This window comes from Coturnix japonica, chromosome 3 (assembly GCF_054131305.1).
Source record: "Coturnix japonica strain WE chromosome 3, WE-NBRP24, whole genome shotgun sequence".
Lineage (NCBI taxonomy): Eukaryota > Metazoa > Chordata > Aves > Galliformes > Phasianidae > Coturnix > Coturnix japonica.
The window spans coordinates 44,293,454-44,310,660 of record NC_140665.1 but is presented as its reverse complement, the minus strand read 5'-3'; the positions used below and the strand labels follow the sequence as shown (position 1 = coordinate 44,310,660).

The 17,207-nt window shown below is 37.2% G+C and overlaps 1 protein-coding gene across 10 annotated transcripts in view; it reads right to left on the bottom strand.

Annotated features, from left to right (window-relative positions):
• The window catches only part of UTRN (utrophin), a 326,938-nt gene that overhangs the window by 215,715 nt on the left and 94,016 nt on the right, over nucleotides 1–17,207 (bottom strand). For all 10 annotated transcript variants that reach the window (XR_014943989.1, XM_085541440.1, XM_015858078.3 and 7 more), the window contains 12 exons: nucleotides 13,722–13,835; nucleotides 12,782–12,937; nucleotides 11,091–11,261; nucleotides 9,221–9,400; nucleotides 8,493–8,627; nucleotides 7,832–7,981; nucleotides 6,519–6,680; nucleotides 6,017–6,145; nucleotides 5,408–5,581; nucleotides 4,649–4,804; nucleotides 3,640–3,810; nucleotides 2,148–2,327 (listed from right to left, as the gene is read on the bottom strand). Coding sequence is in view for 9 of the 10 variants with exons in the window: in XM_085541440.1 (XP_085397566.1) it covers nucleotides 2,148–2,327; nucleotides 3,640–3,810; nucleotides 4,649–4,804; nucleotides 5,408–5,581; nucleotides 6,017–6,145; nucleotides 6,519–6,680; nucleotides 7,832–7,981; nucleotides 8,493–8,627; nucleotides 9,221–9,400; nucleotides 11,091–11,261; nucleotides 12,782–12,937; nucleotides 13,722–13,835 (1,878 nt within the window). In the remaining variant the exon portion in view is untranslated. The remainder of the gene's footprint in view (nucleotides 1–2,147; nucleotides 2,328–3,639; nucleotides 3,811–4,648; nucleotides 4,805–5,407; nucleotides 5,582–6,016; nucleotides 6,146–6,518; nucleotides 6,681–7,831; nucleotides 7,982–8,492; nucleotides 8,628–9,220; nucleotides 9,401–11,090; nucleotides 11,262–12,781; nucleotides 12,938–13,721; nucleotides 13,836–17,207) is intronic.

Genomic DNA, 17,207 nt, shown 5'->3' with positions numbered 1-17,207 from the left:
CAGATTATGAACTATATGACTTGCAACAGGCACTGAACAAGATGCAGAAAGGTTCATGCCTTCCACTGTTTCCAGCTTCAGGCCTTATCAGAGTCCTCTGAAGATGGAGTACCAAACTAGCAACACAGAAATACTCCATGTAAAAAGATCAGGTTTTGGGTTGGTTTGTTTTTGTTGGGTTGTTTGTTTGTTTGTTTTTGCTAACATTAATTGTCTTTCATGTACATAAGGAATGGTTGCAGCCTTAGGGGATTAGTATATATAGTCTTACATTTATTCAGCCGAACAGATACTGCTGACCTTAATTCAGAGACAGCACATACTTAAAACTTGCACATATGGGCTGTCCAAAGGAGCAATACACTGATAGAGGGGTCCCAAACACACAACTAGGAAGTTATCAAATGTCTGTTCAACAGCCATGATTTGGGTCTCAAAGGAAGTAGTGAACTCAAAGTTACTAGACAGAGAAAAAGATACAGTAACCGAGAGCCAACAGCAACAATAGCAAGTTTTCACACCCCTCAAGCACTAAGGGATGTGCAAAGCACAGCAGCTTAGTCTCAAAAGAAAGTGAACTAGTTTCTTCCCTTTCCTCCTCTGTGAAGGAATGGTAAGCAATCCCTTACACTGAGAGCAATCAGCACCCAGCCAGTAAAATCCAGATACACTGATACATACTCCGAAAGTGTTTTTGATGATCTCTTCCAGCACTTGAAGGGAGATTATAAGCAAGGAAGGGGAGTGATTCTTCACATGGTCTGACAGTGATAGGACAAGGGGGGAATGGTTTTAAACTGAAAGAAGGCAATTTTAGATATTAGGAAAAAGTTTTTTTACTCAGAGGGTGCTGAGGCACTGGAAAGGTTTGTCCAGAAACATCATGGATGCCCCATCTCTGGACACTTTCAAGACTAGGCTAGACAGGGCCCTGGGCAGACTAGCAGGTGGCAACTTCGCCCATGGCAGGGAGATTAGAACTCAATGACCTTTATGGTCCCTCCCAGCCTAAGCCAACATAACACAGAAATTACCTTTTTTTGTTTGGTTGGATTGGGTATTTTTTCATAATGCTGGAGCTGGTAAGTAGGTTTCTTTGAGTCTGAGTGAAGAGCAGCACACACATGGGCCTCTTGGAAACCAATCCATTTTGGCCTAGTTCTATCAGTTCTGTTTTTCTACTTATGGTAATAAATTCGTGAGCTTACAGAAAGTCACACAGAAAACATTAATACAATGTCCATCTTCCAGGCTCTCATTAACATGTTAAGAAACAGACAGCACTTCCATTATGTGTTTTTGTTTGTTATTTATTATTAATTTGGCAGAATCAGCTATGACAAGTTAAAGAGCAAAGCCACTAGCAGTTTTCTGATGTTTTTATGCTTCTTAACTCACTCAGGCTATGTGCAATGGTAGATGCTCCCTTTCAGAATAATTTTGGAAACAACTTACTTCTATGCACTAAGGTAGCAGGAAGAGTAAAAAATAGGTGGGAGCAGCAAAGAACTAAGTAACAAGTAGACAAAGGGGTAGCACTATTGGTATAACAAAAGAGAAGGTCATAAAACATTAATAGGAAAGGGGAACTAGGAAAAAAAATTGTAAATAAAGTCAACAGATTGAAATGTAATGTGAAGACACATTAAAGGGAGGGAAAAAGAAAAACAGAAAGAAGACATGAAAGCAACAATTACATGAAAAGTGTTCACTAAGCATATTCTGGATATTCTGTAAAAAAGAAAGCCATACAACAAAGTCTATCAAAAATAAGACAACAGAAATGAGTTCTGCACCAAAGCCAAAAACTAAAAGACAAAAGTAAACTAAACCAACAGTTTTATTACCAACAACTAAAGCAAGTTTTTCCCACCTAAGTCAAGTCCAGATTCTGCATTTTCATCTCCTATTCAATAAGGATTAGCCACTTCTATGAAGTACATGGTACCAACGCCTAACAGTATGCTCCAAACACTCACAAAATAGTTCTCACTTTCCTTATTGCAAATCTCAATAATCACCTCTTCATCTATATAGTAAGTAGAAATCTATTCTACGTTCCTCTAAGTGTACAACACACCACCGAATCTTCACATCACAGAAAGTGAGGCAACTGTTCTAAGGGTTTGTCACGTGTCACAACTTACCAGCAAAGTGTCGCACCAGTCCTCAGTCCAGGTCCGAACTCTGCTCCAGCCAGCATTAAGAACACACAGCTTCTCCTCCAGGGAGGTCTCACTCCCTTCCACTAGAGCCTGGAGTGTGGTACAGCTTTCTGTGATACTCTTCAGATCAGCCTTCCTCCTCTCCAGCTCTCTCAGAACATTCTGAAACAAGAAGAGCCATTCACACACAGCACACTACAAACTAGCTCCAATCACAAGAGCAAGGGAGCCAGGTATAAGAAATAAACAATGTGCCATCTCCTGAATATCAATGTATGCTTTACATGAGGAAAGAAACATGTCTTGCCATACTGTATCTCCAATTATTACAGATAACACCTGGCTGTTTCGAAAATTCTTTGTCAGTGACATAACGCAGTTAATTGCAAATACTGTCTGTAGCTTCTTAAAAAATCTTATTACCTGCGAGCTAAAATACTTATAGTTTATTATCTCTGGGAAAGAAACAAGCATTCAAATTATTATATGGATTCTAAAACCACCTCCAGAAAACATTAAGACAGAAAGGAATATTTTTCATGCAATATAAAGGGTTTATCCTCCTGGTGGTGCAGTGTAACAGCTCACAAATTATTTGCATTGCTTACAGTGGTATAGTAAATTTACTTCAGTAACTATTTAACATGCTTGTTTGGAGAGAAATCTTAGGGATATTCCTACAGTAGAAGTGTAGTACTAATGACTGTTAATTCTGAGTCAAAATTGTGAGAAGATATTACGACAAGATGCTTTTCTAATTTTGTAAGCTTTGGAATGTAAAGATTCTAAACAGATCTATTCCAAGAGGAAAAGGTGACAAACCAAAGAGTGGAAAGATCAGAACAAGTGTATTAAATGACATTTATCGATAACTCCAACTATTACATATATTAGTTTTCACAATGTGAGAAAATCCTTTTCTCCAGAAGAATTAGAAGACATTCTTCTCCCTCTGAAAAGCTGTAATTTATGGATGAAAAAGAAAATTACTCTCCTTATTTAACTCCTCATTGGAGTTACTGGAGTTTCTTGATTTGTATAGTTATACTTCTTAAGACTGTGCTGTTTCAATGAAAAGTTACAAGCTCAACTTCTCATTAAAAACATAAATGAGTTTTCAATTTGCTCTCCTAATAAGATACTTTCTAAAGACCAAAAATATTTTTCCTGACAATTACAAACATCATACCTATGAATTGTGTTAGTGACACATTAAATTGCTTAGATACCTTTTAGTACCAACTACATAGCAATATCTTAATACTACTTCACTGGCCATTTAAGTTTGAGCCAAGATGCCTGAGATTAAACAGATCTGATTCAGTTAGCTACTGTACACAGACAATCAAATCTACAGTAACTTCATCATGTAAAAGACATAGAAACAAGGATTTAAATTCAGTTACTTCAATACAATAATCGCTATAATGTTAAAAACATTAATTTATCCTATGTGTTTTTAAAGCATGCTCACCTTAGCCCAGGCAATTTCTGAATCCAGGTCAGAAAGCAAGCTCTCCGAAGTGGATTTCTGCACCAACTCTGCCTCAGTGGCAGCCAGCCACTCTGACAAGGAGGCAGCCTCTTTCCTCATTTTGCGTGCCAGCTGGGATGCTCGTTCAAGATCTTGCTTTCCTTCTGTAACCTATGGAAAAAAGAAAAACAAAGAGTTTAAAAGATAAGAAAAATGAAAGGGTTAGTCAACTAAGATATCCACTTGAATTCAGATATTTTCATTATAAAGTTGTCATCTTGCAAAACAAAGTACCCAGAAAAGAATAACTGTTTATAAACATCTGCATCTTACTATACAAAGCACAATACATAAACCTGAGTAATTTTAAATTAAGATATACCTAAAAGTAATATGCTTACAGCTTACTTATAGCTAATAATCACCAAGTTGAAGCTTAAAGTACATTCATTATATTTTTAAACTGAAATAGAAGCAAATAAAGAATCCAGTATCATTTCACCCTGAAGGCAACTCCTAAACGCATTACAATTAGAAATCATCATGATATCTCCTAAAAATAAATAAATGGAGGGAGGGAGGGAGAGAGAGAGAGAGAGAGAGAGAGAGAATTTACATTGACTCAAACTTCTCACATGACAATTCAAAAGTTAAGTATCTTGCAAGCAGGTTTACAAACAGATGTAACATTGTATGAACACCTTAAAGAATAGCAGGTGAGCTTTAACAAAACCATGAAAGTTCTATGAACCTTCCTTTCTTGAAGAAGAACCTCCCCTTCAGTAACCCTATGATCACAGAAAATCCAAGCAACATCAAGACTGCTACAAGTAACCTTCTATGTTTCTACTGATTGCTTCTGGCTGTTGCAAATGGTTTATGCAGTATCAAATGGCTTACACAGTATCAGCTGTAAAATCAGAAGTTTATAATGCCTTCTGACATCAAAACAATAAATAAAATTATTTATATGCAGATAAATGTCCGTGTATAGATTTAGTTTTCTGACCTGTGCCCCGAGGTCATTGTAAAGAAATTTCAATGCTGTCAGTTGTTCATCCATTCCTTTGGGATTATCTGTCTGCTGTTTTTGCACAATTTGCCTTCCAGTCTTGATGACAGTTTCAACCTCCAACTTCACTTCACTGAGGGTTTTATAGAGTTTCTAAAATATACAATACACAAATATATATACTAGTGATTAATTTCTAGTTCAAACATTCAGACTACTTCATTTGGTGCATGTAAGAGCTGTGCTGAGCTGTGGATTAAAAGCAAATCAAAGTAACACTGGGCAATGCAAAAATGTCTGTCAAACAGATTTTAAACTCCTGATCTTCCATATTTTACTCCAGTTTTCATTTTTACAGAAATAAATTTCATCCCAACAGTTCAGCAATATTTACCACATAACATAACCCACATCATTAGATTAACACTGTGATTTGTGCTTGATCTTTAGTAACTTTATTTAAACAGAACAGGTACAAAGAACTAAGCAATCCTGCCTGGAGTCACGCTTCCCATGGGTCAGGCAAGGCATTTATTTTTTTTTTTACACAGAAACTCATCTGTTTATAGGTAACTCAAAAGAACTGCAGTGTTTTAGTTTTCAATTGTTCTGTAGGTACTCTGTAAAAAAAAAAAAAATTATAACAATAATTTCATCCCCTTGAAGCAAAATTTCCTTCAGGAGACAGACTAGGCTAAAAGAATCACACTTTAATGAAACAACTCCAAACATAACTTAAGAACATTCCATACTTACCATGCACTTGTCCAGATGAGTTTGTATTACATCTGGATCAGTATCCTTCACATCTAAGACATGAAGCTCTGCTTTTACACTTTCTAACACACGCTTGCAATCCAACATGCGCTGCTCAAAGTTGGCTGGTTTCTGAAAAAGCTGATACTTTGTTGACACTTCACGGAGTTTTCTCTGTTTTAATGAAAATTATTTAAAGAAACTGATTTAAATTAACATCTATCGTTTGATAACAATACTCTAAACTAATCCACCTTTCATGCTACCACAACCCAGGATACATGTTAACACCATTTGCAAAGCCACATTCCATCACCTATTTCTAATCTCCACATGTGGTGCAGAATAGCCCTAATTTTCTTCCAAAACATTCTCAAGATGTCCATTCTACCTTATTTTCAGTACTTATCCCATGATAATTATAGGATTTCAGCTTCCTTATTCATTTAATCTAGCACTACTTGTATCCTAGTGAAAGCATGTAGAAGCGTATGCTATTTGTTTTTGAGATTTGCTTGATCGCACCAAGCAATTTACAGACAGCAGTGTGCTATTTAATACCAGAACCTCTTCAAATTTAAATGCCTAGTGGTACTTTCGTATTTTTACCTGCAAAACATCCAACAGTGTTCCACCTCGGGGAGATCTGCATTCAGGAGAAGCAGGAGGGAAAGAGCGAGGACTTTTCTTGAGCTCCTCTAAGGTGGCCTCGTGAGCTGCAATTTCAGCTTGGATTTTCTACCACATAAAAACAGAAAAAGTTGTTACAGCACTCCTTGCAGACAGGGAAATTGCTTACTTACTACTTAATATCTGCCATGAGTAAATCCAGTCTGTAAAGTTAAATGATATCAGATTTTAAACTTAAACATTTGATTATGATTCTATCATGTAAAATACGGCTCAGGTCACGGCTTGCTAAATTGAAAACGATTAAGAGTGTTATTCTATAAATTCTTCTTAAAATAGGAAAGCAATCCAGACCACAAAACCTGTCAATTAGAATATCAGTGCTGGAGTGAAATTAAACCTGCGTGAGTTAGTAAGTCCACACTGAATGCTATCACCAGATAAATCAAACTGATCGGTATTGAAAGCTATATTAGAATACCTGGGCCTCCTGTGGCATCTGAAAGGCATCTACCCTATCAGTCAGGTAAGATGTCAGCTGTCTATCCAGCTCCGCTAAGTTTTCCTGCAAGACCTGCAGCATGTGGTCTGTTTCTCGCATGGTCTGAAGCTGCTGTTCCAAGGCGATCTGTCGGCTCACAGCCTTAACAGGAAAGAAAGGTAGAACATGAGAGAGCATTTGCTCTGTAGGAATTATACTAATCTTTCTCAAAGCAAGGCAGGGAAGACTCCAAAGTCCTACAACAAAAAAACTGTCCTCTTAAATAACATTTAAAAAAAACCTGTGTGATATCATTAACTGACAAATATTTCTGCTTGATACAAGACATTGAAAACAAGTCCCTCCTGTCACTTCAGGAGGAAAGTAGGCTGTTAAAAAACAGGCATTTCAAAAACTACTTATTCAGTGGGAATCAGGGACATCACGATATGCTGTAGCTTAGCGTCGTTTGATGCACAAACCTGAACGTTTTCCTTCTAAACAACAAATAATGTCCCCCCTATTGAAGTTTGAAAATGGATGTTCACATTTCCTTCCTTCCACTGCCCCCCCTTAAGCAGCAAAACTTCTGAGTTCATTTGATCACTACTCCATGGGAGCACAAAATCCCTATTACCAGAGCACACACACGCCAAGATAGAAAGTAATTAACAACCCCACACATCAGCACTGCAGATATAAAAGCTGATAGCTTCCATACAGCAGTGAAATGCTACAAGGGCAAAAACAGCAGTAAATGCTAACAGTGACAGCTTGTAACACCCGTAGCTTATGCAAATGCATTCATGTTGCTCACTGCAATGAGGATGAACCCAAATTCTCTCTGTGACTATACTTCAATAGTAGCAGGGGAAAAAAACCAACCTCCCCAATCCTACAGACTGGCTGGGGCCTGTGCTAACACAATACTCAACAAATGTATGCAACCTGAAATACAGCTAATTCTCTTCTATCTAGTAAACCTAGAATAGATGAGACAAGCACAGGAAAGGGGCAAGGTAACAGATGGAGAGAATGCTTTCTAACTGTTCCCTTATGCTGTAACTTCTTCCACACACTTAAGTTATCTAGAAAAACATAGAGAGGGTTGGGGGAAAATGTGCAAGACAGAGCATGACTGGTAACAGGTGAAAAACTGTATTCTGCTCCTCGGCTATTATTCCAAATTGAAAGCAGCTGACATTATGAAACTTCTTCCTAGTTTCCTGTGTTGAAGCTTTGCATCCATGATTTCAGCTAAGAGGAAGCATTTCAGCCCACTGAGTTGATAAACAGAGCCTTCAGATTCTTACCAAATGACTCAATTCCTCATAGCGGGCATTGAAAGCCTCCAGTTTTTCACTGATGATATCATCAAGAATCCCTCCATCAATCAGTGTCTGCCCAAGTTCCCGAATCTGGGTTCGATTATCAGCTGGATGACGCAGGACTGATTCCAGAGACTAATAAGCAGAAAAAGTTGTAAAGTCAATGCACTGAATATTTCTGAACTTTCAGAGGTAGAAATCTGGCTGCATGCAACATTTACAATACACTTAAGACAAAAAGTGTAAAGAAGTATGAATAAATTATCGCTTAATCCATGAAGGCACAAGGCAAATATAGCAGTTGTTTTGTCTTATGTAACCAAACTTCACAGCACTTCTCACCTATTCATCAACATTTCACACGGTAGTGCTGGAAGGAATTAATTTACAGATGATAAAAGAGCGCAGTGTTTCATCTCTGCATGGTATCAAAATTGGCACAATTGTTATAAACAGTAAAATTCATATTTTTGGAGGGGTGGAGGGTGTTGGTCTGACAATATCATTCCAAATTCAGAGTGCTATGTTAATGGGAAGAATCAGAATACTCAGCACACAGTTCAGTATCCTACTGAAGAGTAGAACTCTTGTTCTTTCAAATGTGTCTATCTGAAAAGTCACCAAAACAACAGAATGAGAACAATACCTCAAGAGCCTCGTTGACAACATCCAACTTATCAGACAGGTTTTCTGTCATTTGCACTCTTTCTTCTAGAGTGTTTAGCCAAGCTGTTTCTAAATCAAGATATTGAAGCAGCTCAATCCAACAGGACCACACCTCCTAGAAGCAACAGAAAAACTGAAATTAGCCTAGAAGGTCAGGCACAGGCTTGAAGAAATTATATTTCACAGGTATCTCCCCAAAAAAGAGAAGTAGAACACGTTCAAAAATTGAGTGTTCTATAGTGAATACTTCTATAGTAAAACTTGTTACTATAGAGGCATGACAAAAATAAATATGCAAAACATATACAAAAGTCTCTAAACTCATACTAAAAATATCAGACGTCCAGATACTTGTACCAATTTAAGAATGTAACAAAAATCCACCCACTCCTCCTGAAATGTAGGATGTACACAAACCATGAACAACTTGTTCTAATTATTGAGAAGTTTCTGTTGTTTCTGAAGAAACATGAATAGATAACAAAGCTCTGAGTCATTACCCATCTGTACCAGTGTTGATTATGGAACAGATCTTAAAAGCGAATTCAGATGGATTCTCATGCATTCATAAGACCTTGTCTCAAGAGAAAAACCTTGGAAAAGCACCACTGCAAAACGCTATGTCAAAGTTTCTGGTACAGGTATTTTTAGCATCCTTCTCCATTCATGTCACCTACCTGAGTTTTGCTTGAAATCTGCTAGTCTTACCTCTAAAGTGTGGCATTTCCCCCGGATCCGATTACACAGTAGCTGGTAGTTCTCCAACACAACATTCAGCTCAGTTGCCAGCTCCTGACCTCCAGATGGCACCTTACTGGCCAACATCTTGATGTTGTCCTTGAGAATTTTCACTCGCACCTCCTTCTGTAGCACATCCTCCTTTGCTCTCTGCCCAAAAAGAACATATTACACAATTAAACTGCCATGCTGTTAACCATGAGCTGTTAACCACTCAAAACAACCATCAGCAGTTTAACACCACAAGCATAGATGCCAGAATATTCTCAAGTCTAAGCACGAAAAAATATGGCTAGAAAGATCATATTATTGGCTGTTGAATTTTGCTCTAATCAGAATTTGGGTAGCAGGATAACTGAAAGGTAAGAGACAGACTAGGAATGGACAACGTGAAAAAAACTAGAAGGATTCAGAAATAGAAATTATCCTTAGCTCTTTCTTTTCAGGTTTCAAGGACAGTTTTATGAAGTTGAAGTACCTCTGATATATAAGGCATTGTAGTTTATGGGAGAATTTAGTACATGACAGTGCTATTGTTGGACATATTGTTCTAAATGTAAGGCAATCAAAAAAGAAATTCTAGTTAATGAAAGGGCAAAGGATAGAGATCTGTAATATTCGATTTTATGATTATCGCAACCTACCTCACAGCGTTTAAAATTTACTCCCTTAAATTAGTGGAAGCTCCATTCAAATAAGAGCAGAATTAGGCAAGCTAAAGAGTTTTTCAAAATGTTACGTAAAAATAAAAATGCTCTGGGGTCCAATACACAGAGTGCTCTTCCCAAGTACTAGAGGCAGGCACAGCATAACACTCTTGATGCACATATAAGACAATACAGTTATTACAGTAAAAATTCACAGGCTCACTGACACATCTGCCAGATTAAAAAGTACAGAATATAATCTGGATTTGATGGAGGTTAACTGTGCCAAATCGCTCAGATTTCCCAAATTAAAAGAAAGTGTTGGGTTTTTTTTCCTGGCATGTTCTCAGCAGGCTGTCAGACTTTGAAATATCAAATGGCTTCAAAGGACACAGATATATTAAAACACTTGTCAAAAACTGCTTCAGAAACCCCTTTAAAAAAAAAAAAAACACAAAAAAAACAGTTCAGATCTTCAAATAGATTTGTTAAAGCACTTGTAAGGAGCAGAAAGAAACCTTTATTTTTCCACTCAGGGTAACCATGTAATGAATAAGTCAAAATATTTGTCAAGACACACCTGTTTGTTCTGTACATACAATCAAAGAAAATTACCTATGCACAGCTGATAATTTATATTGAGTCAAAAATAAATCCTTCACTTCTTTGTCAGTAGTTCCTAAATTTGAGGGATCTGCACAACTACTTACAACAGATGAGGAACACAAGATAACCTTCATTACAAAGCTGTTTAGAACTGTTTTTCTAAATGCGGAGTTACTATAGCATGGGATGAGAAATTGAAGTCCAACAGCTGGAAGCAGAAGAATATGGTTTTATAACTGCTAACTTAGACTGACAGAATATCACATCTTTTCCTCTAGTTTATTCTCCTATAATGAGGTACCATATTCTCAGGATTTAATGCATCGCAAGCCTTCCTGGCTTAGAAGGCTCTGTGTGCTACTACTCATTATAAAATCTCTATGCCTCCTGGCCAAATATATTTGCATTTATAGTTCGTGATTTAAAACAAAAATTTCCATGAAGAAAAGATGAAAAACAGCACTAATCTTGTCAGTACCTGAGCTCCTTTACATACAGATGATAATTTCACAAAAGATCAGCCCCTAGAAACCATTAAGTTTTGTTTCCCTTTAATCAGGTCTCTCCAATGACCTGATATGCCTGACCTTCATTTCCTCCACAGCATTCTCTAACTCTTCAGGGGACTTGTATTCAAAATCCTTCTCCAAATATTCTTCTTCAGCTTGGGTCATCCATTCTTGCATCTCTGCCAAATCCTTCTTCAGATTTACAGCTTTTTCCTGACTTTCAGACAGGCGATTTTTCTGACTAATGATCTAGAATTCAAGGTGAAAAAAGAAACAGCAGGTACATAAATGTCCTTGTGTATGTGAAAAACCACAGGTTTCTGTTAAAACGTTTTCTACCAAAGCATTTTTCAAGCCATATTTATTAGCAAAATTAAAATTAGCTGCCCAATCCCTTCCTCCCCCAGTTCACGTCACTTTCAGCAGATCAACAAAATCTAGAGGTAAGAAAGGGAAAGAGGAAATAGATTGTTGTCCTCATTGCATGTAAACTGCTGGCAATTCCTAGGAAAACAGTCATATGGGGGGAAGGGGAGATGGGAGAGGGGAATACAAAAGGTGATGAAAACATTCTTCTGATCACAGATGTCACATAGTTAGGTACATCCTTATACAGAACACTTAAACAGCATCGGGCCTCACACCTCTCTACAGCCCAGCCAGACTGGTAAAGGTTCAAGGTTCATCAACAGCAAGGCTTTCCTTCTCAGGCACTGTGATGAAAAGTAAAATGTTTCTGCAGAAAGCAGAAAGCTTCCACCCAAAAGAAACATCCACATACTTCAGACTGGCAGTGGCAGTCCATTTATAGTCATTTATTTTTTAAAGCTGCCTGGAAGGAGGCTGAAATTACTCAGAGTCAGAATAATATTTCAAATTTTAGAGGCAAAATTAGGTGGTCAGATTTTTTTATTTTTTTTTTTTTCCCTGAGAAAAAGAAAAGCAGTATGAAGCAAAGTAAATGTTTCATTTTTATATATAAATAATTAAACTGAAAGGAACACAGTGAACTTTTCAAATACCTAGTAATGCACATATTTAAACAAAACCCCTGTTGCAGAAGGATTCCCTAACATATTTGCACTTGTGAAAGATTTAGTGTGCCAAGTTGAATTTTAGCCATTTTGATAGCACAACAAGTAAAGTCTATTTGTCGAAGAGTCAAAAATATATTGTCAAGAGTTCAGAGAAGGGCCATGAAGATGATCCAAGAGCTCGAGCACATCTCCTGGGAAGACAGGCTGAACAAATTCAGCTTGTTCAGCCTGGAAAAGTGAAGGCTGTGGGGAGACCTCATTGCAGCCTTTCAGTGTTTAAAGGGCATTTATAAGTGTGAGGAAAATCAACTTTTTATGCAGGTAGATAGTGATAGGACAAGCGGAAATGGTTTTAAACTAAAGGGAGATTTAGATGAGATGTCACCAGGAAGTTTTCTACTGAGATAATAGTGAGGTGCTGGAACAGGTTGTCCAGAGAGGCTGTGGATGTCCCCATCCCCAGAGACGTTTAAGGCCAGGTCAGATAGGGCCCTGGGCAGTCTATTCAAGTACTTGATCTTGATCTTCAAGTACTTGCCAGAGCAGCTGGCAACTTTGCCTGTAGCAGGTGAATTCAAATATGATGATCCTTGGGGACTCTTCAAGCCAAGCTATTTGTTGTATAATTCTATGAAACTGTTTCACTGCTTCACCTCTTCACCATTCTCCCAGTGTCATGCAAATGAACAGATGCAGTAACAAGTAAGAACCAGCAACATAAGAAGAACTCACCTGCTTGCTCAGTTTCTCCCATTGTGTCTGGCAGTCAACTAGCCTAGATTTTGCCCAAGTATTTATGCCTGCAAAAGATTGACTTCTAAAAGCTGACTCTAGTTCTTTCATCTCTTTCAGTGAAGGCTCAATCTTCTCCATTTCATTAATAAAAATCTAAACACACATAGAAAATAGAAAATAAATGTATAAAGTGCCAATGATTTTGTAATTTTACATTACTTCAGAGAAACTTTACTTTAAAAAAAAAAAAAAAAAGTGATGTTTTCTGTAACAGACTGTTTAGAACAATCCTGCAGTGGCCTAGAACATCAGAGCTGTGCAACTAGAAATACAGCTCGCCATACACAGTGCAAGCATTCTTGCACATAAGATGTCAACACTAGAACAAGTCAACTTTCAAGATGATGTATTTCAAATACGCTGATGTTTCTAGCATACCTCAGCTGCATATTCTTCCTCCAGAAACAAACATTTGAGGTTACACTGCAATCAGTTACTGTCAGTTGACATTCTACCTAACTTTGATCCTTATGTGGCACCAGATAGGACGGAATCTTTCTTGCAAGGCATGTACAACTCCTAAACCACACAAGTTTAATCATACATATTAGTTTATTATTTTTAAATATCCTTGAAGTTTTATGCAGAAAGAACTTTTCACTGATAGATTCAAACTGTGTATTATAAAACTGAGAAAAAAAAAATTAAATGCCTTTACAGAAGAGTTAATGTAAATTGTGGATATAGTGAAGACCTGTGAAATGTACAAAGCATTATGGCTATACACATAAGGAAGCACTTAAAACTTGGCTCTGAAGATAGATAAGACAATTCTGGCAGGCTTTACATAATACATCATGGGCAATAATAGTAGCAAAACAATAAAGAGATGGTAAACATATGATTTCAAAAGATTCCTTAGGAAAACAAAACTCACTGTGCACTGGTCAAGCTGTCTTTGAAGTCCTTCAGCATCTCCTTGAGCAGCCTTTTCCATCAGTAAGAAGCTTTTCACACCATCCATCCACTTCTGAACAACTTTTGAATTAGTCTAAATCAAACACAGTAGCAAAGAGTTGATAATGCTGTGAGTGTATGGCAGATGTGTTTCAACTGCTTTAATCAGTGTTAAAAGAATGTTCCAGAATGTGCAAGCATTCTATTCATTCTACATCACACCACTTCCATTATTTTCTTCCTTCAATTTCTCCATTCTTAACTTTAGGTGAAAATTTAATTCCCAGTAGTGATACTCTTACAGTCATGGTTTAATTGGCACTGAACTCATCCTGGATATCACACAGAAATGCTGGATAAAGTAAGAAGACAAGCATGGCTTCAAAAAGTATGTGGCTATGCTTCACATGAAGGACTTGGTGTAATGATACAAATTATTTTCTTCACACAATAAACTACATACAGCCACTTTCACCACACTCTTTTGAAGGGTCTGCTGCATTCCAATAAAGAAACATGGCCCCTATACGTATTTATGTGAGAAGATGAGGAGAGTGTAATAGCAAACATACGTGAGAGGTGGAAGCTCTGCAGGGAAAGCCTCAAAGAGAAACATAGGCATAAAAAGGAAATACTGCACAGGATTAGACTAAACACGGAAAAATTCTAACTGCTGGGGCCAACAGTAGCTACTGTAGGTACTCAATAAAGCAAGGCACAGAAATAAATATATAAATAAAGAATTGCAGTCACCTGACCAAAAATTTTGCAGTTGCCTTATATTCTGGGTGAAGTGGGATTGGAGGGTTGCCATCACCTTCCCACACAATTGTGAATGTTCACTATCACCCTTACAAACAAAACCACTACAGGCTTCAAGAAGAGACTTTTCTTGTCCTGATTCAACTATGTCATATGATCGCCATTTTCAATAATATAGTTGAACTTTTTTTAAACAAAAGTTTTGTTGCTTTTTTTTTAATGGATGGTATCTTTCTATTTTGACTCATCTGTCACAACAGAGCACTGTTACTGGAGAGTCAAGTCAAAGTTCATCAGCATTATCTTCTATTCTACACATCACCAATGAAGAAAACACACACTTGTCTTTCAAGATAATACATTATAAACTGCTTTAAAAAAAAAAAGACAGAACTAATGAAAACCCATTAGACTAAGATCATGTTTATATTTAGGACAATGCTATTAATAGAGGTCAGACTCAGGACACTTTCCTCAAGCCTCTTCCTTTCTGAAGGAATTCTGTGCAGTTCATTAGCCTGAACATTTTCCAAAATCAGACCCCAGGAGGCTCTAACAGGAAACCACAGTTTAAAAAAATATATACCTATATATATACACACAATTATATGAAGTTGACATTTGACAAGGCATTTCAGCTTACACTTAATTTAGCTTGCTTACAGAAAGACACGCACAGCTAGCTAAAGATAATAAGTAGCTAAAATGAATTAAAAGGGATTACTCACAAAGTTAGACACATATTTAAATAACTTGCTGAATCAGAAGCCAAATATACAGAAGTGCAATGAAGTAAATGCTCCTGCACTGCACAGGTAAATAATTATCAACTCTAAGACACCCAGCGTAGGCCGTGGATGGGTAAGAGCTCCCATTTGTTAGAGGCAAACCAAAATGATGGATCGATTTCTAAAATTTATTCCAGCAAGGAAGAACAAATGTGCTGAATATCACCTTTTGAACTCCCAAAAAAGCCACATTATGTATAGCTATGCAGTAGATTTAGAAGAACTCAAGGTAATAATCAAAAACATAGCAAACAAATCACATGGTATTAGAGACAGAATAAAAGGTACAGAAGTTTTCTAGCAAATATAAGAAGTAATTGACCAAGGGAGGGAGACTCGTCTACTTTTCCCTTCACATGACTATTATGGAAAATATCAAAGCAAAACCAATAAAGCACAGAAACAGACCATGTCACCAATGCACACACTGTCAGCCTGGGGGAGCCTCTATCACACCAGAAATTGCAGAAGCGACATCTGTGAAGCAGGTCCTACAGACAGATCTGTCATTGCCTTGTTCATCTGACTAACGAGGGCATTTTAAGCCATGTTCACTTGTCTACTTATATTTTCTTTTCAAGAACACAAATGTAAGGAGTGCTGCTGTAGAACCTCTCATTTTTAGAACAGAATTATGAAAAAAGGAAAAATTAAACATAAACACTTGTGCACAGTTGTAAGTAACCACATGTTCGTCATCCACTTATTCCATTTTTCCTCCCTCCCCCTTCTATAGTCAGATACTTCACCTCCTCTCCTAACAAGTACCCAGTCATTATAAATCAAGCTACTTTTGTGACTCTGGTATCACATCTCCAGTATTGACTCATTCAGAGTCTGCTCCACAATGAAGAAAACACACACTTTTAAATAAGTAGGTCTAGCTCAGTGCAGCTACAGATAAATCACAACAACTGGAAATACACAATAATTTGATGAGCAAAACTGATAAGCACATACGAGATTAAGAAATGCTCACACGTAAAATATTCCATCATCCTAAACTGCTAATAAGCTTAAATAGAAAGAAAGGGAAGAGAACAAGGCATTGACCTAAATGTGTATCTCAGAGTCAGGAGAAAAATTAAGGACAAAGAGCTTGCTCGTCAAAAAAAAAAACAAGGGCATGGATAAGCCTGTAAAAGTTCATTTCTTTTAGGATCCAGTTCAAACCAGATCATTTTAGCAGATCACAAGGCAGATTCCACTGACCAGTGGTTCCTCCTCAGCCTGAGGCTGCTGCAAATAGCTACAGAAGGATGGATTCTAAAGAAAACAGACTGAAAGCAGAAGTTGTTTCAGAAGTATGTGTGAAAATACATGTATTCTTGAACACGTTTTAAAAAAAGAGGCTTTTATTTTGATGCTTTAAGTAACACTGCCTAACAGTAACACAAAATTACCACAAAAAAAGAAAAACTTACTTTGAAAAGCTTCAACTGCACCTACCATGGTTGGTTGGTTCATGGTTTTCATTACAACCTCACTAGGCTAGACTGGACTGCTATGCTTTTCCTCTCTGCTACCCTTCACAAAGCTTAGTAGTAAAATGAAAGGCATCTTAAGTCCTCAACGAAATTATTACTGAATGACACTTAAAGACTAGGAGCAAGCTTCTCCCTCCAGCATTCTTCTATGTCTAGTTTTCCATGAGTGTGGGTTTGCATTCTGCTTTTAATTTTAATTAGAATGTGTTACTCCTACTATGACTTTTTTTTTCCAAAATTTATGGTTTAAAAAATGGCTTTGAGGTTTTTACTTTTTCCAGCCATAATCACCAACAGATTGTCCAACTCTGTGTGCAACATCATCCAACTCAATTACCTGACCACATTAATGCAGATTTTGGTATATATGTATACAACTGTAATTGGGCACTCATTAAAGCTCCTGCCCTGTTGGAACTGGAAAACTCA